This window comes from Osmia bicornis, chromosome 14 (assembly GCF_907164935.1).
Source record: "Osmia bicornis bicornis chromosome 14, iOsmBic2.1, whole genome shotgun sequence".
Taxonomy (NCBI): domain Eukaryota; kingdom Metazoa; phylum Arthropoda; class Insecta; order Hymenoptera; family Megachilidae; genus Osmia; species Osmia bicornis.
Window position 1 is genome coordinate 650,481 of NC_060229.1, and position 23,174 is coordinate 673,654.

The window sequence follows — 23,174 nt, forward strand, 5'->3', positions numbered from 1 at the left end:
ACGAAATCGTTGTCCTTCGGTATACGTTGGCAATCTATCGTTTTTGCAAGTTTCTCTAGAAATTGCCACTGCCAGTCACAGTGGACCAGAAGCAACAAAAATGCGTGAAAAAATTCAACACGACATCCGACTTGCAGCCCGACCAGCATCGTTTAATTAAAGCCGCTGAGAAGGCAAACAGTCGCTGGGACAATGTTTGAAAATTTAATTTAAAAACTCATTTCGATGCAATAATGAGCCACGCCTAGGAAGCTGCGACTCTCGAATACCGCCTCTCTTCCTCCTCCTTTGGTCTCTACTTTAATTTCCATTAGTTTCCACATAAATTTCAGCAAGGTTATCGCCTTGATCTACCAACCATTTTCTTCTTCCCACCCAATTAGCAAGCCTTAGCTATCGTTTGACCAAGTACGGCGATAAACGAGCAAAATATGATCGGAAGTGGCGAGTTCCGTTCTCCCATGGCTTTCCGTTAGGTGGTACCGTACCAGAGTAGACTTCTGAGGACGTTATTTGTAGAAGAGGAAGACATCGATAGGGGGAGACAATAAGGAAGACGTCAAAGGGGATGCAGGATAGCCCGAGGGGGTCGAGGTTAACAACGTTTTCCCTGGACAGAAATCGGAGATTCGGCGACCAGGAGTCGGATATAATGGCGTGGACGGTGCAAAGCTGGCGGCAGAGAGTATCGCGACGGGCCATCTTTGCTCTTTGTCTCTGTGACCTCTCCGACGCAGATTGCTTTTGGGTATTATACGAGAGACGTGGGCATAATACTCACGCTACCTGGCCGTTGGCCGTGGCTACCACTATTCTGTATACTAACGGTATATACACACGGAACACCGTGTACAGCCGCATAACGGGCGACTGGTTTATGACGGCCCACTAAGAGGGAACTAACTTCCTCTCTAGCCAAAGCTAGCCGGTTCTACTAACGAGGCCTCGAGAAAGCAGCCTCGCGATTTGATATGTTGCTAAAAAGAAAGAAGAGAGAAAAAAACGGCACGCTACGCAGGATCACTCATGGACAATTCCGGCACGAGGTCACGGCTTAATTATTCACTCTCGCCTCGCCATGTTTTATCGACGAATGTTGAATTGGCGTTAGCGATACGCCGTCTCGTTCGACCAGCAAATTTGAACGCACAGAGTCTATGGAAAGATACGAAGCTCGATCGAATATCAATGAGACTTGTCGTGTAGCAGTTTAGTAAACGCATAAATGCACGTAAACTTGGGCCAGTAGAACGGTCTATCGAGGCAATCATCTGTTTGATATCAATTATGATAACTAAACGAGCAGTATCTCGTGTATTTGCAGAGATACCGTATCATCGGGCAAATTTACTGATTCGTGTTTTCCCATAGCCTAGCTAAGTTTGGGTTAGTCAAGGATAAAGCGGAGAGAAGAGAAAGGAGAGAATTTCTGCGCAGTCTACTTTGCATCCAGCTTTCGTCAAATTGGAATGAAAAACATTGCCGATTCTGTGGCAAGAAGTGCGTAGATGTTACCGGTCGCTATGTAGACAAATAAGTCGTTCGCGATCCAGTTTCCTGGAATATATTTTAACGACGAAAATACTGCTGGAATTTCAAGCAGCCTGATTCGTTTCTCTTAGCTCCTCTAATCCTCAGCTCTCGTTTCGAGGGAGGAGAAAGAAAAACCTCTCGAAGGATTAAGCTCGTACCTCCGGTGGTTGAGGCAGACGTGTTCGATTCCCAGGAAACCTACTTTAAAGTCATAGCAATGTCACGTATATCGAAGGTCTTTCGCTAGAAATAAGCAGCCTTCCGATCAAGAAATGCGTGGAAGCCGCATCTTCAGAATTCCGAGATCTCGTGGAATTTAGGTTAAACGACAAAGCGTTCCCGTCACGAGGTCACTGTCTCGGTTCAGACCTTGGTAATGAATCCATCATTTGCATGGCGTGCCATTAGAAAGCGACCTCGACCCACGTACAGGCATTAGACGTCCTTGGCTGTTGGCGAACGCGGCATTGAAAATTTGGTCAAGTTCGAGCCTTGGCCTCGATCTACGCATTTCTAACACCGACGCGTATTAGAACAGGAATAGAACGAAATAGACAGTGGTTGCGTGGTTGGAAAAGTCGGCCAAGATCAACGAAAGGACGAGTGTTCGCGATTCGTTGACGTCAGTCAGCATCGTTTAGCTTCCTGCTTACCAGCTTCCGACTTGTTTCTGTGAAAAATGTGTCTCACGACACAGGAATTTCACGACGCAACGATTCGACAGTGAAATTCCAGGCACCGGAACGTCTAGTCTCACGCTTGTTGAAACAAAATTTGCATCCGTTCGATTGGCGGTGGTCCCTGTTTTCCTCTTAACCCTTGCTACCCTATTTTTTTCCGTAAAAAGTAATTGTTTTTAACGCGGCAAGAAATATTTTTCAGGCTTATCGAGAAACCGGTTGTCGAGCTGTGCTCGTCGAATAATAATATTTCTTCGTTCCGATTGTTTCATTTCGAATAATTTAATCGAGGTGGCGAAACATTTAGACCAAAATACCGCAATAAATTGTAGTATTACTCGCAGCGTTGTTTGAACAAGAACAGAGTCTCGTCGATACTGTGCAATTTATTGCGCTAGACGTGTGTATACCCGCGGCGGTATGGGTATATTAGCGCGAATTGTATATGCATGTATGATCGTCGCTTGAGACCCGAATGAAATCACGTGTTCTACCTGAAACCGATTTTTATTTTCGCGCGCGGTGATAAGTCGGCCTTTGAAACGTCCAAATGAATAATTACGTTCTCACAATAATGGTAATGGGAACAACCTGGCCCGCTATTTCCGTCCGTTTGTTTACCTCTTTATTTCTGACTGCAAACAGGTCGGCCGGACGTTTCTCCGCGTTTTAAAATTCAAAACCAGACCCGGCTCGCGGGTCTTTTGTTCCTCTGTGGGTTATCTAGCCACTTCGTGCGTTCAGCTTCGTAGCCGTATCGGTACTGTCGCGACGGAAGGATCTCGTAAATTTTCAAAACAATGGCACATTCGAGGGAAACTTGACGGGGAATCGAGCCGGGAGAAACGTCAACATAGAAGAAAGGCCGGAATTGATGATTGAAGCCAGACCGGAAATCGCTGAACGTTGTCCCGACCTTGGCTGTCGGAAAGTGTGTTAACCGACTGCGTTATTGGTTCCTGGTCGACTTCCTTTATTCATCGAATACACTCTCCCGTCAAATTTGTCGAGGAAGAGTAGTATGTTAGAGCATTTACAGGCTATTTCAAAAAAAAGATGCATATCACGAAACTTCGATTGTGCTTATTGGGAAAGTAGGGCACCGATTTTGAACGATGCTTCGGATTTCAAAGAAATGGATAAGGATGATTTCCGTTCCTCTTGGCACAAAGAATGCCCGTCTTTTTTGAAACAGCCTCCGTGAAGAACACAATGGGATCCGTAGGCGTACGTTAATACGAGATATCGAGGAAGAGAGGTTGGATTAATTAATCAGCGTTGGTAATCGAGCGTATCGTCGAGAGGATTTCGTGCATTCAGACCAGCAGCTCTTTCTTCGCCGTTTGATGAAAAGAAATAGCGGGACGCTGGTGAATGCACGAAAGAATGGATCCTCCATATTTCGTGCGTCACGAAGACGGAACGAAACGTGAGCGGCACTCGGGATGCTGAGGCGAGGGTGAGAAGAATGAAAGGTAGACCGATAGAACAAGACACCTCGTTGATATTTTCCAAGACGAGGGAAACACTTTCTATATTTACTCTGAAATAAGAAACGAACGAACGTAGGGCTCGACTAAATCGACCACGGAGTCACAATGGATTTCCGCTCGAAGAAATGAACGAATCGCTAAAGGGGGAAGAAATAAAAGAAAACGTGGACCGTGTGTTCGAGTGTGCTATTCGGTTTTGGTATTCTTGCCAGTCGGGGAATCTAGTTGGCATTTAAAGTTCGCCATTGCGGAGCCACATTTGCAGACGGTTAGGCTCACTTAGACACTTACGTAACGTTCAGAAACCGGTGTGCTAGCTAGCGTTACGGCAAAGTTGCGCAACTAAGCCGGAATAATAATGATCCTTGATCGTTCTAACGAGCCTACCTCCGAGCGACCGTCTGCGACCCTGCCATTAGAAAGCAAAAGTTAAAGCTGCCGGCTCATTCTAGTCAATCAAGATTATTTCCTCCCGAGACGGCAGCCTTCATTCTTCTTTTTTCTTCTCTGCTTCAGTCTATTACCGTGAACTAGCTATACATACAAGCTAATGTCGCGAGAGGACTCTTCTCTCTAGAGGACGCGATAAAACGCGAGATTTGAAGGAATCGCCTTGACTACGCGTTCCATCGATGCAATTCTCGAATCAATAGGTGACCCAATTGATAATCCTGACCTCGCTGGTGCATCAAGATCGATTTGAATTCATTTCGACGACAGATTATTATTTAACAGCCGATGATGCGTTTATGGATCCAATTAGAAATTAGGAAGCATCGAAGCATTTCTTCGTGGCCTGTGGCTGACGTAACCAAGGCCTGTTACGATCTAAAAGCTAGATCCGATTTGACCGTCTGGATCCTCTAACGGTATCGATACAAAAACCAGACCACCCACTGCTAAATCTATACTTCTTGCTGAGAAAAAACAGCAAATTTTGTTGGTCCCCAATATAAAATCCTTAGAGGCCTGAAATGTTTTGCAAGTGGTTGAGATGGAAAGACTTAAAACGTTTGTATGAATAATTAGCATTAGAAAAAGTGATATCCTTGAGATCTTTCCACGACTCTAAGGATTCACGTCCGTGAAGCAGGATGTCCCTGAAGTCTCGACGGTTAGAACGTTTCCGTCTAATTGTAAGTGTCCTTCAAAGTTGCTTGACCGTCTGCAACCTCTAACGGTGTAAGGAAAAAACTAGTCGTTAAATAAAGATCCTTATCCTTGAGTGTCTAGCACACTGCTGTTGTTGAAAGGGAGACAAGACTGTCGACGGGCCAGCTAATGGGATCGTGATAGAACGAACCATGAGAGAGTTTGCCAGCAACGCGTACACCCACGCAACATCTACGATCTTCGAATAGACGAAATTTCTCTGTAAAATACTCTGTCTCGACGCGCGACGGTAACGTTTTTTAGCGGCGCGAATTCGTGGAAAGCAAATATTTGCTAAAAAATTGGCGAACGACGTTAGGAAAGGAGAAGTTTGGAATGATGGGCACGGACTGTCATGGTCAGAGCGTTGCGTTGGTGGGCAGTTGGGAACGGTGACGAACTGCGAGTGGTTTTTTAGTGGGCGTGTAACGTAAACACTTGTCCGTAGACTAAGCAGTCGGAGCTGCGACGCGTCTAATCTTGCGGCCACTTGCGAGTTCTCGGTCTGCACGCTCGTAAAGCCATCGTTTATGCGCAGCTTCGAGGGAACTTTATCGCAATGCCGTTTCCGTCTTTCCCGGAAACGAGAGCTTCTAGTCGCGAAACGAGATAACTGACGACCAGCGTAGACCAACTTCTTCAACCGTCGACGCGACGCGGTCGATTCAAACGTCCCGCCATTATAGCGCATAATGCGAAGTTCGAGATCTAAGTATAGCAATCCGTGGTCCGTGAGTCACGACGAATGTGACTCAATCTATTTTTCCTCGTAGCTTCAATTGACTCATTGTTTGAGCCAGTCTATATCAAACATGCGAGAAATTAAGCCACTTAAAGCAGCGATCGGACGAATCCAGGTCGTTTGATTTGTGTTCTACTATAAAATCACGTGTCCCGATTTAATGCTTGATAATACCTTGCAAAATTCACGAGATTACGAAACGATTCTAGATCGTTAAGCTACCTTGCGAAACTTTTTAATAGGATTAATTATTTGTTTAACTTTGGATGACCGTGTAACAGGACAAAATGTATATACACAGGACTGTGAAATGGTTAGCACACTGCATACCTAAACGCTTAAATTTGCTTGATCAGCCGTTGGAAAATTCCATTTAATCCACTTTCGCGAAAACAGCCGAGACTCCTCCCACCCATCTGTCTACCTATACGTTATCCAAGGCGAAACTCTTCTAGAAACTTTTTATCCGCTAGGCAAGCGTTGAAATTGTTCAAACAACACGGTCGTTTGTTCGTTCAACAAAATTCAAAACAAACAGCGGCAGATTCTGCCTGTTAACATCTATTCCGAGCCATGGCTGGCGTGTAAGCGCGAAATTATAGGCTGACCGAATGCATATTTTTAAGCGGATGGCGTAAATACCATTAGACCGCGTCACCACCTCTATGACTCAATCTCACACGGTCTATGTTTGACTCATTTGTTAACATGGTCTGGCTGGTGCTAGGCACACTAGCCTGACCTTCGCAGTGTCACTAACCTATGTTACCGCGTGAGTGGCCAACCAGACGCCCGTCTAATTCGTTCCCGTCCGCTGGAAGAACGCTTTTCGGCAACCCGTTCATTCCCCGCGTATTCCCAAACGTACCAGAGAATCCAGACTTCCGTTTGATATCTGCTAGCCTTGAACTAGCGTCGTTAACCTTGGGACCATGCTCGCCCTATTGTTAGAATTTGACCGCTGGAATGCCAGCCCGAAATATTTCTATCGTCTGGCCTCGAGTTGCAATCATATTTTAGCGAAAAGAACATTTTTCTAGGATCGAAGTGGTATGAAATATTTTTCGGTCGGCACCAAGTCTCGCGTTTCAAGAAAGATCCTTCAAAATTTCTTCATTTAAGTTGGACTATTAGAATTCTGGTCGCGGTACACCGTAGTTTCCAAGCAGAGTTTGGCACGGCTCGAATTTTTCAGCCGACTCGAACGAGAATGATTCGCAACGGACGTTAGCCGGGGTCTGTGACCAGCGGTCAACGACGAGGATTAGACTCAAGGCCGAATTAGAGTGAACGAGTATAGTCTGCCGGTGATGTCGCCCAAGATTCTATTGCAACGATATTTTAATCCCTTGCGCTCCGCAGATGTTTGCTTAACATTGAACGTTCTGTTAAATGCAGTACGAGTCATTTAACTTTACAATTTTCTTATTTATTATTGCTGTGCGAACATATGGAACTTTAAAAGTCTGAAGAGCAGTTAGATTGGCAGTTGAAGTGCAAAAGGTCGAACAGCAAATAGAAAGCTCTCGAAAACATCTGTTTTCAGATCTGTTTGCTGGTGGCTCGAGTGAACTATCAAAGCGATATTTCGAAGAACAGGTAGAAAATTGTATCGAAGTGTATCGTATATAACATACGAGGCGATAGAGCCGCAATCACCGTGACGATTTCGGTGCCGCCTGATCGATGGATCGATCGATCGATACGGTTGCGTAACGAGAAACCGCAGGATTTCTGAATACTCGAAAGCACGCTGTTTACAGCCTACGCGATCGTGTTTATCGCGTGACTTCATTCACTCGTCGAATGCCTCTGCTCGACTATTTTCATTCTTCGAACTGACGCTGTGTAAAACGCAGCGAGCGTGCATACGCCCGGGACACGAAATAGCCTGGGTGGTCTGGCGAGAGGGGCATTAAAAGAAATCGCGAGCAGTCCAAGTGCAACATTTCAGAACGATTCGATTCCCTGGAATTCAGTCGCCAACCAGAATCGACGAGGTGGCTCTCGGATCCTGGAAACGCGTAGTCCAATCATCCTTTCTTCCTCTCCGTCTATGGAGGGACAAAAAATATGTTTTCTTGCGATTTCCGGCTGGTACCAGTACCTTGGCAATTTCTTCGCGAAACTGTTTGGCAAGAAACGGCAGGAGATCAGCTCGCGCGAAAGGTGAAAGGCCTGGTATATGGGACACCGGCTGGCCAAAACTCGTCTACGTGGTATCCTTTTCTTGATGGTACGTCTACAGGACGTATTGGAAGGGGTCGACTGACGGGACGTGGGGCACGGGGAGCGATCTTAGCCGAACCTTTTATGGGGAAGGCGAACGACCAGCGAGAAATCGGAACGCGAATCGCTCGACTATGCTCTTTTTTCCACTTACCCCTTCCAGTACTCTAACAAAGATGGGTATTTCTCGTTCGGCGAAAATATTTTACAATTACACTCTAATTGCATCATAGGAAAAACAAACGTAGCCACCGGTGTCGAAACATTCTAACAGAACGAGGACAAGAAATTCCGTTGAAGATTCCTCGGTTAATTAGAATCATCCAAACTCGTATTTCCATTGGCCAGCAAGTTTTGCCGGAAGGCGTCGGGGAACATTTAGCGTGCATTCTAATCGAAACGATCCGTGCCGAAGAGAATGGCAGTGAATCGCTTCGCTTCCTCGTTCAGCCGGTCCCCGGCGAAGCTGATTCGCTGGGACCAGTGCCGATTACTAGTTTCCAAACCGAACTGTTTAACATCCATGCAAAAAAGATTCTCGATGATGCTCGAACATCGTTACTAAGCCGTCGCTACGCCGATGTGAGCGATCTAACAGAAAAGGAACGGAGAAACGCACCGTAGGAGCAATGCCCCTTGGGTCAGGGTCAGTACCCTTTGGCACAAGCCACTCGAACCACAGCCACGCACGCGAAACACGCACACACACGAGGCCTCGACTCGCGGCGAAACACGCACACCTGCGTGCACCTCCGGGATTTTTGGCGATCATCGGTATTAGTTGTTAGGAACGAGTATCCTCGTGACTATTGTTAATCGGAATAGGTTCCATCGTTTCAGACAGACTGTTATGTAATGGCTGGTAAAAAAATGAATAAGCTTCCCATTGGAGAAAATTAATTTTCAGAACTCCTATAGCACACCTGACTACTATCACTCTTAAAGTATTTCGCAATTTTGTTCGCACTCGCTAAATAAGGACCCAGAATAAGAAAGTACGTTCGCATGTTAACAGTTTTCATTTAAACTCGTTTAATGCCTTGGGGGTTAGCGATAACTGGCGCCACAGATGTAACGCAATCATATAATTGACGAATTTAAAGGAATAATTTTGTCAACCATCTGTTCGTCTACGAGGATCAACGTCGTTATGAATCGTTCTACTTGAAAGGTCGATCGAGCGAACGGGCAAGCGAAAGAGATCTTGTTATGCAAAGAAGTGCGCGACTAGGTTTCGTTTCTCATTCGGCCAGCTGTAGCTCGGACGCGATCTGAAATTGTAATGGTAACGCAGCTCTGTTCTGGATTACCGTTTCTTGTCGGTCGTTGGTCGGTCCCTTTGACTGGGTCTATCACGATTCAAAGACCGGCTAGACGGGCAGGTACCCATTCACCTGCATGGACTCGAACAACCTTGGTCGTCGAGTCTAGGAATCTATGTCTAGCCTGTGTCTAGCCAAGCCGAGCGTGACTATGGACTATCGCAGTTTCTATCGTTCTTCTCGAGGTCGCACCGTGTCGGTTTCTATGACCGTGAAAGGATTCCTGGTTCGTGTATTCTTTAGCCGTCTTGAAGGAGTCGAATGTTCAAAAGGTAACACCACTAATTCGACCTCCAATTAGTTTGTATCTATTCAGCGAATAATTTCTTAATTCAGAAAAGAGCTTTTTGGGTAATAGCTGGAAATTAAGGCTCTTAGGAAAATTTTGTATTCTATGCAACTAATAGCCCGCGGCGAAATGGTTGAACGCTTAGAGAAAGAAGACTCAATTCAAAAGCGTATGATGCTTGAAGTCTTTATGATGAATTTTAAGAGCATTGAAATGTCAGAACACGCGATGGTATTACGCGGTGCTTTATACATAAACAGAATATCAAACACAGAATGGGACTTTTCAAGTTGTAACTTTTTTCACGAAGTAGACTTTTTGGCTTGTTTCGATTCGTCGATCCATCTCTTTGGATGTCCGACGCTCCTTCTTCCAGCCGGTTTATAGCGAAAAGCTAGTTTTGGCAAGCGTTCATCGGCCATTCCAAGAATATGTATAGATGCCAATTTCTCCCAATACTTTTCTATTTTATCACTCGTGGCAAATATGTTGAGCCTCGAGTATCCTCTAACGTCTCTACACGAATTTCATTTCAATTCATGTCAATATTTCCCCAAAGTTTTATGTCAAAACGGGATGAAGAGGAAGCTGTATTCACAGCGGTAATTAACACGGTACGTGACTCTTTCGAGCGAGCACCGAGTTCGAGGAGCTTCATTTTTGGTCATCGAATTCGCGAATCCCGCGAATAAGGGTCGTATAATGGGCAGAAATCGTTGCGCGTGTCGATAAAATTGTGGCAAGAATTTCCAGTAAATTGCCGGTTGCTGGGTTACTTTCTTGCACGAGGAGTTTCTTCGTAATTGCCGCGGTGTGTCCGGTTCATAGGCGCTAACTTTCTTACGCTAACTACCAGTCCGATGGCCCGGTTCCAGCCGGGTAATTAGGGAGGTAGCAATTGGATCCCCTTCTCGTCTTTTCGATCTTTGAGAAATCGCATTAATCTCCTACCAGCATCCAGAAGATTGTAATCGATCTGATGCACCATGATTCTGTCTACCATCGTTCGTTAGATCCAAAAGAAAAAATGTAATCTTCGCGAAACAAAATTGTACGTACTGAAAACTATAACAATTTGCATGCAAAGAGACTTTAGTCTACCGGTGGGAAGCGTTGAATCGAGAGGGTTAAATGATCCCATGAAACACGCGATCTCGTCAAAGCGTTAACAGCGATGCTGTTTCGAGGATACCGGAATGTATTGTACCTTTGAATACAAAGTTGCACGAAGCAGCCTCTTACAGCGTGCTCGAACCAGCAATTATTTAAATCAAAAGACCCCTCTTCTATGGATACGCTAGCTTTCGAACTCGACAGTGTCCCAGATCGACCGGTTTGTATCGAGGCACGAGAAATGTTCTATATTGCATAGACTGTGCTCTACGTGCTCCAAGAAACTCGTGCAAGGACCGATAAAGGGTAGAGATAAGAATTGCCAGGAAGGAGGGAAACGTATATCGGTCGTTCGAAATGTAACATTAGTTACAGACGTTCGCCGGCTCGCTTAAATTGGCGATTTCTTCGTTTCCGATAGAGCGACGGTTGTTCTAGAAACTGGGAACTGCACGTTTGCTTTTCTCGTTTCCCCATAGGGAAGCATGTATTTTCTGTTTCACCGGAACTGCTCGATGCCGAGTCGGTAATTTCGTCGGGATACCGAGCCAACGTTTCAACAGCTAGCCCAGTTTCGTCGATCGCGAGTCTCCTCGTAATCGAAATAAAAGGAGAGTCGTTAAGGACGAACCGAGAGGCCGGAAATTATCTACCTCTCGATGTCGCCCCTTTAACGAACGCTCTCGAACAACGTGCCCCGCGCGTTCACCCTTTCTGGAATCAGGGACGATCGTTGAGAATCGAAGGAGGCAACGAACCAATCAGATCTTCGATCGACAGAGTTCGGAAAACGAGGTCGCACCCCTTCGTTGCGCGACGCTCGCGAAGACCACCGCCCTCGCGAGATAACGCATTGTTGATAACTCAGACTATGAGATTACTGGGGAATTTAATTTAGTCAGATGATTGGGAAATAATGAAAGGAGTAACACGTTTCACGTCAAGTTTGTGAAAGAAGAACCGTCCTAGGATTAATATTAAATTTTTATCGATGCTGTTTCCGTCCCATTTTCGATATCACGCCCTCCCTAGGGGAGCGTCGAAGAGGGTGAAACGACTCCTTTATAACGAGATGAAACGTCAACGGCGCCAGGTGAAAACCTACAGAAAAATGAAGACCGACGACGGAAGTCAGCTCGCAAGATGTTCGTAAAGGGAATATAAATGATTGCGTTGCACTGCTTTAGAGATCTCCTTGCACCTCTAGATCCTATTTCAGACCTCGAAGAAATCTGCTGAGCGTAGACGTGGTTATTTGTCGGGCACAAAGTGTTCGTCCCAAAAAAACGAAAGGGAGGAAAGAAAACGACGATGACAATATCATAGAATTTCCAACGAGATATTCGTCGTGTTAAACGCGAAACCTTATGATACGTGTCCTTTGCAGAAAGATTAGACGAGATAAGAGTTTCTCGTTATGCTTCATCTACCGATAAGGTGACCGACGGTCTTGCGACGAAGTTACTATACATCTCGCGTGCCTCTTGATACCATTTATTGTACCGTTATCTGTTCTTATCGGACGTCGTACTTGCCGCGTCATTCGTTGTTCATTATCCGAAAGTCCTGTCGAACAGGCTCGCTTGATTCGCAAGGGAATAAAACCTTTGTCTTGTAAATTCTATTCCTTCTAGAATCTACATCCACTCACAAGAATTGAAACTCTTACATCAATTAATATCCTTGTATCCTATTTGTTACGTTTTTGTAAAGGGTAGTAAATCCGTGGAATTGGAAGAAAATGAATTAAATTCCGCTCGATCAGCGCTCAACTAAGCGAGAAAAGGAACGATGAATTTCTGTTTCGAGCGATAGCCGAGGAAACGAAGTCGCGTAACGGGGGCGGGATGTTCCGTTTCGCTGTCAATTTCCTTGACAGATAACCCCTCTTCCGTTATTCAGGATCACACCGGGAACTGTGGCTCGAGGATATCGGGGCGGAGGCTGGCCGTGTGCATCCATCAAGAAGGGTTAGAAACGTAGCTACGGGCCTATAAACCGATAGTATCTCGCAGTCGTTGACCCAGTTTTTTCCACTTCGTAACACGCCGTAGGAGAAAAGTTCTCGCTCGAAGGAATCGAATTGGCGCGGTTTAAAAGTAGAAATACCATGTCGCGGCGCGTTTATCCACGCGACCCACCTCGTAAATCTACCGCGAATTCCGTTGAATTACTCGGAATTCTCGCGCCGCTGTAAATTCTCGGATTAAAAACTTTTAATCGTGGCCGAGGCTGGCCGCAGAGAACGCCAGATCCTGGACCTTGCAACTTCGTAACAGCCGACCCACGCGATTACGTGTCCGTTCAAGGTGTGGATGACCGGTTCTCCGCCTCGAAACGTTCCGTCTTTAGACCAAAGTAACGCCACCTTTTCCTTTAGAGTCGTTTCGTAAAATTTTAAGAACGATCGCAGCAGATAGAAACAAATTATACCAATTATGCTAAATTCTTCTCGTTTCTTACGATTCAGCATTTTTATTCTGCTTTTAGCTGGTGAACGGCCTCGATGGACCCAGGTACATTTGCGAGACCGAAGTCATGGAGGAGGTAAACGTAGCTAACGCCACCCCCGTGGAATACACTCCCCCAGGGAATCATACCAATAAAAACTCCAACGGGAACATCATTACGCTCACCCTCAAGAACAACCATCTCATCGTAGAGACCGAGGAACGAGCAGTGAGTATATTAAACACCAGGTTGGGAATTATCCGCGAGCAAAAGTCAACGCGGAGGAACAGTATTCTTGTAGATCGATCCGACGTCGATATTCGGCACAGACGCGAACTATTTTTACGGTCGATTCGCCAAGGGGGTGAATACTCGATTTTGTTGACGGACAAAGGACTTCTTCCATGAATCCAATTAAATGGAACTCGTCGATAATTGGACGCCAGGTTCATTAGTGGTTCGCGTGCTATGGATTGCGAAGGGGATTGGAACGTGGAAAACGGGTGAAAACATTTCGTGCAGCGTGTAATAACCGAAATGTCGGTTAATTCGCTCGAAAAACGAGGCTGGTTCAAGGCACGGAGGAGAAGAATTATTGATTAGCTTTGAAAAAAGGGAGTCGCGATTAATTTCGGAAAATCGATCGTTCAAAAGGGTGGAAATTCAAGCTCGTCTCGAAAGGAAGAGGTGGGTTTAACCGAACATCGATCGGTCCTTTATCCAACCAGGTGTCCCAGAACCCTCGACTCACCGAGATACGAGGAAACAAAGGTTCCTGGCTCCTCTACTGGTTGCGTCGCGTAAGTCGCGACACGGAATAATCGGCATCCAAGGTACAATAAGGGTGCAACAGGTGCGGTAAGGTCGACGAATCGACAAATCGGGTGGAGAAAATGGGGCGATAGATTGCTGCTTGTAACCAATTAACCTGATCGTTACACGCAACATTTGTTTCTATTGGGAACTTCTTACGTTACTATTGTATCAGTGTAACACTTTTTCACCGTTATCCAAGATTTCCCATCGCGTGTTCACGCTGAAAAGGGACTAGGCGTGGACCAGGCGAGATTAATACCTGCTTTTGTTCGAGCGAGTCGACAAGGGCATCCGTGAAATCGATCCTTCGCTCGGAGATTCGTGCAGCTGGGTCAGCCACTGGTTCCCCTTTGACAGGGATAACAGGTTCGCAATTATCAGGACTCGTACGGCCCTGTAAGGTCGAAGGTTACCAGGCAATTTCGCCTCCGCCTATCGTCCTACTTACGGGCTCAGGCTTATCCGTGGAAACTCATCTTGCCGAGGATCCTCGTAACCCGCTACGTTACTTCCTTCTCCTCCCGTATGGATTACGGCAAAATTTCATTGAAGAAATGTTTTGAAAGTAAATACGAAAGTGGATGTTTATTAAAAGCAACTGTTCGAATGCGTCAAAATTAATCTTGGAATTAGTAATTTCTCGGCGAATTCAGCAGAAAATACATCTAAACTCGCGAAACTTGGTCCAGCTTCGATAACTTTGTTAGAGTAATCTTATTCTCACGGGTTCTATTTACCCAGCCACGTAAACAGGACGACAACTAACAGGTAGAAGAATCCCCCGAGGAACGAGCCGAATGTTCAAAGACAAGCATCAGTCGAGGACCTTCGATCGAAACTTTGTCCCTTCTTCTTTTTATCCCTGGCTGACACGAGTACACGATCAAGCTACGCACACTCTAAACCATGGGACGCGATCGAACAACGAAAGGGCGTGGATCCCCAAAACGAGTCCCTAAATCCGAGGTAAGTCTTCGCGTAGCCCGAGTACGAGGAGTAAGCAAGTCCGTTAATCGACAGATAAGCGGAACCAACTTGTCTCGGCTCGGGACGCGTACATGGAAGTTGAATGTCCGTGCTTCCGCGGTGATGAACCGATGCGATCTGCTGATATCGTCCGAAAGAAGAAGATTATCATCAGAGAAATTTGTCACCGTGGAAAATTCGAGTTGTTGAATTGTTTCGATTGGAAACGCGAGCAAGATAAAAATAAATAAATCTGTTGTTTCTGCACTACAAGTGTTTGGAACACACGCGTTTTACAATGCTTCCTCCTCGAAGGAATGTAAAAATCGCACGATAGCAAGAGGACAAATAAAAAAGAACAAGGAACGAAAGGGGTCTTAAGGGGTGGATGCCCGGGATGCTTGGACGTAATACTTGGCTTGGCGCCAAGACGCGGTATTCACCCTTGGTCGCGTGGAATACCCTCAGAATTCGAGAAACACTCACACTACCCAGGCTAGAAGTGTTTCTTTCGAATGAAGCGTGCTTCGTTGAAGACTATTCTCCGTTCAAGTCTATCGCATCCGTTTCTTCTACGTCGAATCAAATCGAAGGGAGAAATCGACCCTCCGAGGCTCCGATATTTTCCCTTCTTTGAAAAACTTTATCCGATCGCCGAGAACAGCGAGGAAATCAAGAATTCCCGGTCCTGATCTGGCTAAATTTTTCCATCGATTTTTTTGTCATTATTTTTATTCTCCCGAATCAAATAAAAATAACCAGTTTTCGATTGGTTTCAACGTCAGCGGCTCGAGAGATTATAAAAACAAAAGAAATAATTTGGGTTATAAAAGGTTATTAACTAGCAGCCGGTATAAATAACGGCTAGAAGGGGGCACGAACTGCGCGTCAACCGTTTAGTAGAGCATCCGGGATCAGTAACGCGTGATCGGTAATCTCGCACCCTATTATGCATCGATTAATTTATTACGTGGAAGATTGAATTCTCGGCGAACCGTTCCCCTTATGATCTCGATAAGCAAACATATTTATACATATAATATCGTAATGCGATCATATCGTAGACAGTATACAGGTTGTCTCAAAATCGGTAGCATAATCTCAAACGAGATAATTATACATAAAACAGTTTTCTAGCAAAATAGACCTACCTTTGCGTCGCATCTCTTAGGGTATACTGCTCACCTACATATGTATTTGCTTTTAATCTGCTCCATCCAGCTATCGCCAGCTTCTTCGCCGAATTTTCACCAAGGTATTTGCATTCAATTTGTGGTCCATGTTCCCCGTCCACTTTCCGAATAAACAGCAATTTCGCGCAGCTCGTTGCTGAAACATAAAGTGCGATCTTTAATAATCGCGTGCCAGGTAAAGGCGGAGAAAGTGGGAGAGTAACAACTCATCGTGGGCTTCCCCTTTGCTCGTGTTCGTAAGCCACTCGAAAGTGGAAGCGTCCCGAGTCTCTGAATTATGGCTGTTTCCAGAGACTCGGCTTTTCGAAAATGGTCCCGGTTACTACGACTTTCTCCTACCTAGCTGAGATTTCGAGCTAGACTTCCAAAGTGGAACGAATGGCGACACCGTCCAATTTTCCTTTTCGCCTGGACAAACACCCTCTTTTTCTTCCTACTACAATCCCCTAGAGATATACTTTTTCCTATTTTCTCACTTGCTGGATTCTTACGGTTTCTCGTGTCACGCGTCATCAGGATTCTACGGACCGTCTCCAGCGGACGATTCGTCGATTTGATCCATCGTAGGAATGTGAGTGGACACTTCGATGGGGGGTCGTGAAAAACTGCGAGACTCGCGAGTCAACACCTCCGGGAGTTACTTTCTAAGAGAAATCGTGAAATAGAAGTCACTTTGCTTTTTCTTCTTTTTCTCTTAACGCCTGATGACGCCTCTTTGTCCTTCAGACTTGGAGGAACGACAAAGGTGCTATCGGTTCGACAGATTCCGTTTCCCCTTGTTGAACTACTAACCACGAGCACTCGGGGAAGTTTCTTGAAGAACGACCCCGTGGTGAACGCGACGTGATTCCACGCTAAAAGGTCTTTATGGATCAATGGAACCGCTTTTCCTTTGGAAAGTCTACGATATTGGTGGAAATATCTAACAGATAGTGATCGATGGACTACATTTTTGGCTGTCGCTGTTCAATTCGCTCTACTATGTTCAATTAAAATTGAGAAAATCGAAAATTTCATAGACCGACGCACCCCTATCGAGGGAGCTTATCGATCCACCGAAACAGCGTCGAGAATATAGCTGAAATAGAAATAAAGCTTGCGAGACTAGAGGTTCGTTCCAGCAGGATTTATGAATCATAAAAGATACGTCGTTCCAGCGACACGATACTTTTGTTTACGACCGTTTGGCAACCATCGGGAGACTGGTCGAGTTTTCAGCTGTCGTTTCGTGAATACGTTTCCTCTTCGACGTTCTCGATACTCCGGAACGCGAGAGCGACGTGCCCCGCAGGAAAATGTTGCTCGTTCAGGTCCAGTTTGCGAGAAACGTGTTGGAATTGCAACAGAACGAACAACAGTGAGGAACTAATTCCGCGGTCGAGTCGGCTAACTTCCAGCTGCATTTATATACGCCTCGCGGCTAGGTCTGCCTCTAAACTAGAAACATCGGCCGGGAAATCCACGAGGGTGGAAATTAATTTTCTAGTTTCGACGTGTCGGCTACGAAAGAACAGATATCGTTTTGTTGGATTATCCTTTATATCCATATAAAATTTCAACGACGATTAATACGTACCATGGATATCTTTTTACAGCACGAGTAATAAACGCATTTTATCGTCGTGATAATGGAGTATGCGTCGGTTAATGAAAAATAAAAAGTCCTGAGAAGAAGTTAACGAAGTTTGTTTCGTGTTACAGGTGACGATGGAGGATAATAAAAATCGTAGGTACCAAGATAACGGATGCTCGTTCGTGGTGGAGGTGCAACCTAACTACCAGAACGAAGAGGCCGAGGGTAATAAAGGAGGTTCCTCTGACGACGTAACCGCTGCTGTGACCGATCAACAAGCTCTAGTTCACAGAGAAGAGATTGCAGAAGATCGATCGCCGGGTATATATCGAAGATTCTAACGATCCCGTTCAACGGAAACGAGGATTCTATGTTCAATAGAAACTGTATTCTATTCTGTCGCAGGTTTCGAGAAAGCAAAACTATTTGGAAGCACGAACACGGGTCTATCGCAGTCGGATCTCTCGATCTCTAGCCAGGGCTCGGTTAATCCCAGCTATCGTTATGGAAATCAAGTGGAGTACGATGCGGGTCATCTGGGTTACCCGATGTACGGTGGTAGTTACGAGTCCGATACCTTGTCCCGGAAACTCGAGGGAGGATCCAAATGGGTGGAATTCGACAAGTCTCCGGATACCGAGAAGACGTTGCTGAACGTGTCCAACACGTCCAGTATCGAGAAAGACGGCGAGGAAAGTGTGAGTAATCCCCATCTGAAATCGAGCAACGCGTGTTCGAAATAAATTTCATCTCGACAAAGATCAATGTTCTTCTGTTCAGCCATCGATACAAGGGAAACAGAACAACTTGGACGCCTCGCAGGGATCCGGTGGATCGATGGATCAGCAAGATTCGACGGACGCCAGCATCTCCACGGACACAGTGCGTTCGAACCCCAATCTCCAGGTGAACGGCGCCACCCCGAACAAGCTGGAAATTATGGAACAAAAAGCGCTGAGCAACGATTTCGGCAAATCTGAAACCAATAAACCAGTGATCACCGGAGCGTTGTTGAAAGACGACGTTCAGGAGGACACTTTTCAAGAACAGCAACGAAAGCTGGGTAATGGAACCCTCACGCCGGAGCACAAGGAGGACAGGGCAAAGGACCAGAAACCGGAAGGCAGCACCTTTGTGCCGAGTCACAAGCGTTCCGGTAGCATCCCACCGCGATTGATCGAAGAGACCCTCGAGTTAGACCGGAAGAAGTCGTTGGACATTTACAGTCAAATTAAAACCAGCACTAAAAGCATCCTACCAGGACTGAGCACAAAGTTTGAGCTACTTCAGAACGAAGTGAGTCCCATCGAGGAAAAGGAGAGTTAATGGAAATGGCTCGTTGTCCTTCGCGACTCGTCTCAGATGAAAATCCTACATCGAACGATCCGATTCGACAGACAGAGACGCTTTTACGTGGGTTTTGGATAAACACGGTTCATCGTTAGGACGATCTTGCTACGAAACCTCGAAAGTCCAGAGAGGGAAGGTCCCTTCCCTGAATATTCACACGGGAGCCAAATCAAAAGAAAAACGACCACCGGTTTTCATCTACGCCATTAACAGTTTTTATTTCACGGAAAAGTCCAAACTCATTGTAGATATCTCATCAACGCTAACGAGCGACTCCATCCTCCTGAAGCGTTCCCAGAAACTCCCGGAAATTCCGAAGCTTTCCCAGGAACTTTGGCAATATCAGAGAAACAGCAGTTCCATCAGGTGTCCTGCATTAACCGTAGCGGTTTCGCTCGAAGAACTCAAGCGGCGCGGCGGAAGAGGACTGGTGAGAAGAAGAGCGATAAAAAGAGGTCACGTCCGAGTTTGCCTACGATAAAATCATCGAGGGAGAAAATCACGGCGGATCGATGCGAACGGTAGAAGCTGGCAGTGACCAGAGAAAATGCTCGTATCCAGAGGAAGCTGCGTTATCCTAATGACTAACCACGGTTCCCAACCCTTAACTCTCACCCCCCATCACGCCGTTATCTCTACCTTCCTTCTCTTTCCAGTCTCGTCCTTTTCTCCCACGGAGAACAATCGTTGGCTAACGAACTGAACGCGGTGCCGCGAATTTCGCGGCCGTGGTTTTGTGCGTGGAGCAACCGCAACCACGCGAAGAGAGCACCGCAATTGTCCGCAACGAGCACTCGAATCAAGCGTTGCGCGGAATTGTTTGTCGAGAGGGGTTGCAATCGTGTATGTGTTCAAAATTCGAGGATTTAATAGAAAAGAGAAAAATTGTGGAATTTCGATCAGCGAAGCGGACTGTGCTCCTCGAGGAAAAAAAAACTCGAAAATATTTTGAAAATAAAAAGCCGTCCAGGTCGTCGATATCGCAAGATACACGAGCAAGCATTTGGAAACTAAACTGGCAAAGTTTCGTCTATAGGGAAAGAAATATAAACGCGTGTCACTTTCTTCCTTCCCTCTTTTCCGCCGCTTGTCTCCTCCTTCGATCACGCTGGGCTTTCTCCTCGCTGCGAGTTTCGCGAAGGAAAACTCGTTTCGCCATGTATGTAACTTTCGAGGCTGAGAAACGATCTCGTGACTCGCGTTTTGCACGACGATCCGTTTCTGCGAGAAACACGCGTTTAAAGGGACCGATCGACAGAGTCTTCGAGCGGATTCCGTAATCTTTTATAAGCATGCACGTTAAAGATCTGGGGACACGCACGTCGAATTTTCTAAGTGGTTCTAGGAATCGTAGCGACAGGTTCCATTCGACTAATGCAGTTTTACAAACGACGAACCAGATTTACTAAGAATTTTCTATTGTCCAAACACGTAGGTACGAAATAGATAATTAAGCGTCGTAATTGGAACGCTATTAAGTGTCCGGATCGGTAGGACGTAAGATTTCGATCGTGGATTATGAACTTTACGTTCGATCATCGTATCCAAAAGCATTTTGTTAAACACAGAAAACATCGACAAAACGCTTTTAACCTCTGCAGCTCGAGCTAGAGATTAATCGGAACCAGCAAACGATCTTAGGTATATAAAGTACGGTAAGACGGTATAGGAGTACGCACTTAACCTCTAAAATATTGTAGAAAACAGAGTAATGCGATTCATCGATCAAAACTTGTTGCATTTGAAAGAATATCGATCTAGATAATCAAACTTCAAGTAACAATCAACAGTTATAAACAGTATTGAAATAATTAATAGAAAATCACACAATGTTATTTGCGTATTGTTATACATAGAGTATTGTTTCGATGTATAACGAACGTTACAGAGGTTAAGAATAAGTGTCATAACCAATAAAAACGAATACTTATTTTTTCAAAGTATTACATCGCATTACAACGTAAATCTACTTCGCAAATGTCAAACATAAAAGACAACATGCAAGAAAAACTTCAGACTTACCTGGTTTTACAACTTCTAAACACTTTTCATCTTTTTTTGGCGCGAACACTTACACTGTAGTACACCGGTAATGATACGATTGAACTCAGCTTCGATATGTAACCAATTTCACTCGAAGCTAGAGCGGATCGACTGATCGACTGATCGACTGATCGACTGTGCGCTCTTATACCAGTTTACCGTATCAAGTGAACGAAGTTCGCGACTCGAGGAAGTCGAACAAAAACAACAACAGAGGCTTAAAATTTAACGTTAACGTGGATTCTAGTGCCAAAATAGTTCCTTAAGGTTTCTCGAGAGCAACTCGACGAACGTATTGCCGAACGACTATTACTCGACGATCTTATATTACGTGTACGTTTCGTGTCAGATACTGCGTTACCAATATTTCAGATTTTATACGCTTCCGTTGAATAGTGCAAACGTTTGTTGTTGTTATGGTGCTACCGCGTATGAATCCACGGGACGAGGAGCTGTTCTCGGCTTCCATGTTCTCGTTTCTTCGTTCGTCGCGCCTCATTTGGCTTTCACACGTCTACAAATTCGGTAAGAATCAACGTCCTTCTGATTGTACTTTAGAAACGAGCCTTTCGGTTGCTTCCAGCGACGCCCTTTCCATTTAGACATTGTAAAAATCCATGAAGAACCCCTGTCCACTTTGCAACTCCTTTTTTAACTCTGGGACACCTAATCCTATAATAAATACTGTGATTCGACCGACTGGGAACAACAATACGTCAGAATTTTTACGCGTCACGATAGCTGAACGTTCAAAATCATCCATTTTAATAGCTACCAATTAGAACGACGTCGCTCGCAAGCAACTAAGACTCGAAAAGTTCGCATCTCGTGTAAAGCCATTATCGAGCCCGAGCCGATGAAAGCGATCACTACGAAACACGTACACACACTCATCGAAAAGTATTCACCGTCTACGTAAGATGATAGATTATAGCGCATTTAGAGACTAAGTACACCCCGTACGTAAGAATCTTTTAGCCGTAATCTCGATCCCTTAAGAGAGAAAAAAAAAAAGAAAGAAGAAGAAGAAATAACAGGCTCGATTCATTTACCGACTCGTGCGTATCTCTCCTCGACGCTCGAGTATCATCTCCCGCTTTTACATTGCTAACGAGTAAGTCTAGTTTCCAGGTTTAGCGATTCTCGTGTGGCTGTTACTAGCTGGTGTTAGAGGTCTAACTGTGGACAAGTATAAATTTTCTATAAGACCTGAATGTCTCGCGTATTTCTAGAAATATTCTCAGCAAAGTAGCTGGCCGTGTAGCGGTCGATCGATCGACGACTATTTAGGTCGTCTTCGAGTCGATCTCGAGCACTTTGAAACGCACGGTTCGTGTAACGAGAAGTATCCTCTCGTCAAGGGAACGCTCAAGATCGGCGCGGGGCCGAGTCACGCTTTGTAAGAGGAAAACCATTCAATTTTCTTTCACGTAAACGCTCTGATATTCTATCGCATCGCGCATCGCCAACTCGTAAGGACACTTTAGAGATAATTACTCGTAGAAACTGGTCGAAGTAAGACACGAATTAACGATTAAGCGAGACGCGGATATCCGCGATCCCGGCACACAACCGTTCCATATGATCAATTAAAAAGAAAAAGAAAATGAAAAAGAAAAAGAAAAAAATCGAATCGTAGTAATTTAAGCGAACGACGGACAGAGAGCAGTGTCGGTTAAACTTGGGCTTGGACGATATTGCGCTTTCGATCGCGGATTACGTTTTCACTCGTTCGGCTAAGTTTCAGCACGGCCCTCCCTTACGTTTGTCCTCTCGCTCCCTCCTGCCACGAGGCAGGGAATTCGGAGCGGATCGAAACGAATCAAAGTCCGAAAGTAACTTTGTCCATCGTGCTGCATAGTTGTACGCTGGAGTCGACACGTGTAAGTCGTCCTAGAACGAACGTGTAGACATTCATTTTCGCTAAAGTACCATGTTGTATATGTCAATTTATTTTGCAAAATAAACCATTGGACACGAACTGAAAGTCGCTTCGTTTTCCTTTAATGAATACGATTTTAAAAGTTTACTTTAATTGCTTTTTCAGGGTACGATATCGTGCGATTAGCTACGGAAGATAACATCCTGTCGGTAAGGCGATTCCGAGGGTGCACACCCCAGAAACGGAAGAACCATCGATCGAATCAGTAGTTTCGCGAGAAAGGGTTGAACTGCGTTATTCACCCTCGATATTGCCCGCCATCTGGAAACGAGAACCGGAGGATTGAT

At 45.3% G+C, this 23,174-nt stretch overlaps 1 protein-coding gene and 1 long non-coding RNA gene across 5 annotated transcripts in view; one reads left to right on the forward strand and one right to left on the reverse strand.

Annotated features, from left to right (window-relative positions):
• The window catches only part of LOC114877065, a 69,241-nt gene extending 48,228 nt beyond the window's left edge, over positions 1–21,013 (reverse strand). For 3 of the 4 annotated variants that reach the window (XR_006830085.1, XR_006830083.1, XR_006830086.1), the window contains exons 1-2: positions 20,925–21,013; positions 15,972–16,115 (exon numbers count right to left, since the gene is read on the reverse strand). This is a non-coding gene — a long non-coding RNA (uncharacterized LOC114877065). The remainder of the gene's footprint in view (positions 1–15,971; positions 16,116–20,924) is intronic. The other variant, XR_006830084.1, reaches the window with a different exon arrangement.
• Positions 1–22,926, forward strand: part of LOC114877062 — a 57,699-nt gene extending 34,773 nt beyond the window's left edge. The window contains exons 5-8 of the mRNA XM_029189177.2: positions 13,044–13,232; positions 17,681–17,873; positions 17,958–18,250; positions 18,333–22,926. Coding sequence (XP_029045010.2) covers positions 13,044–13,232; positions 17,681–17,873; positions 17,958–18,250; positions 18,333–18,878 — 1,221 coding nt within the window. The 3' untranslated portion in view covers positions 18,879–22,926. The remainder of the gene's footprint in view (positions 1–13,043; positions 13,233–17,680; positions 17,874–17,957; positions 18,251–18,332) is intronic.
• Positions 22,927–23,174: the final 248 nt, after the last annotated feature.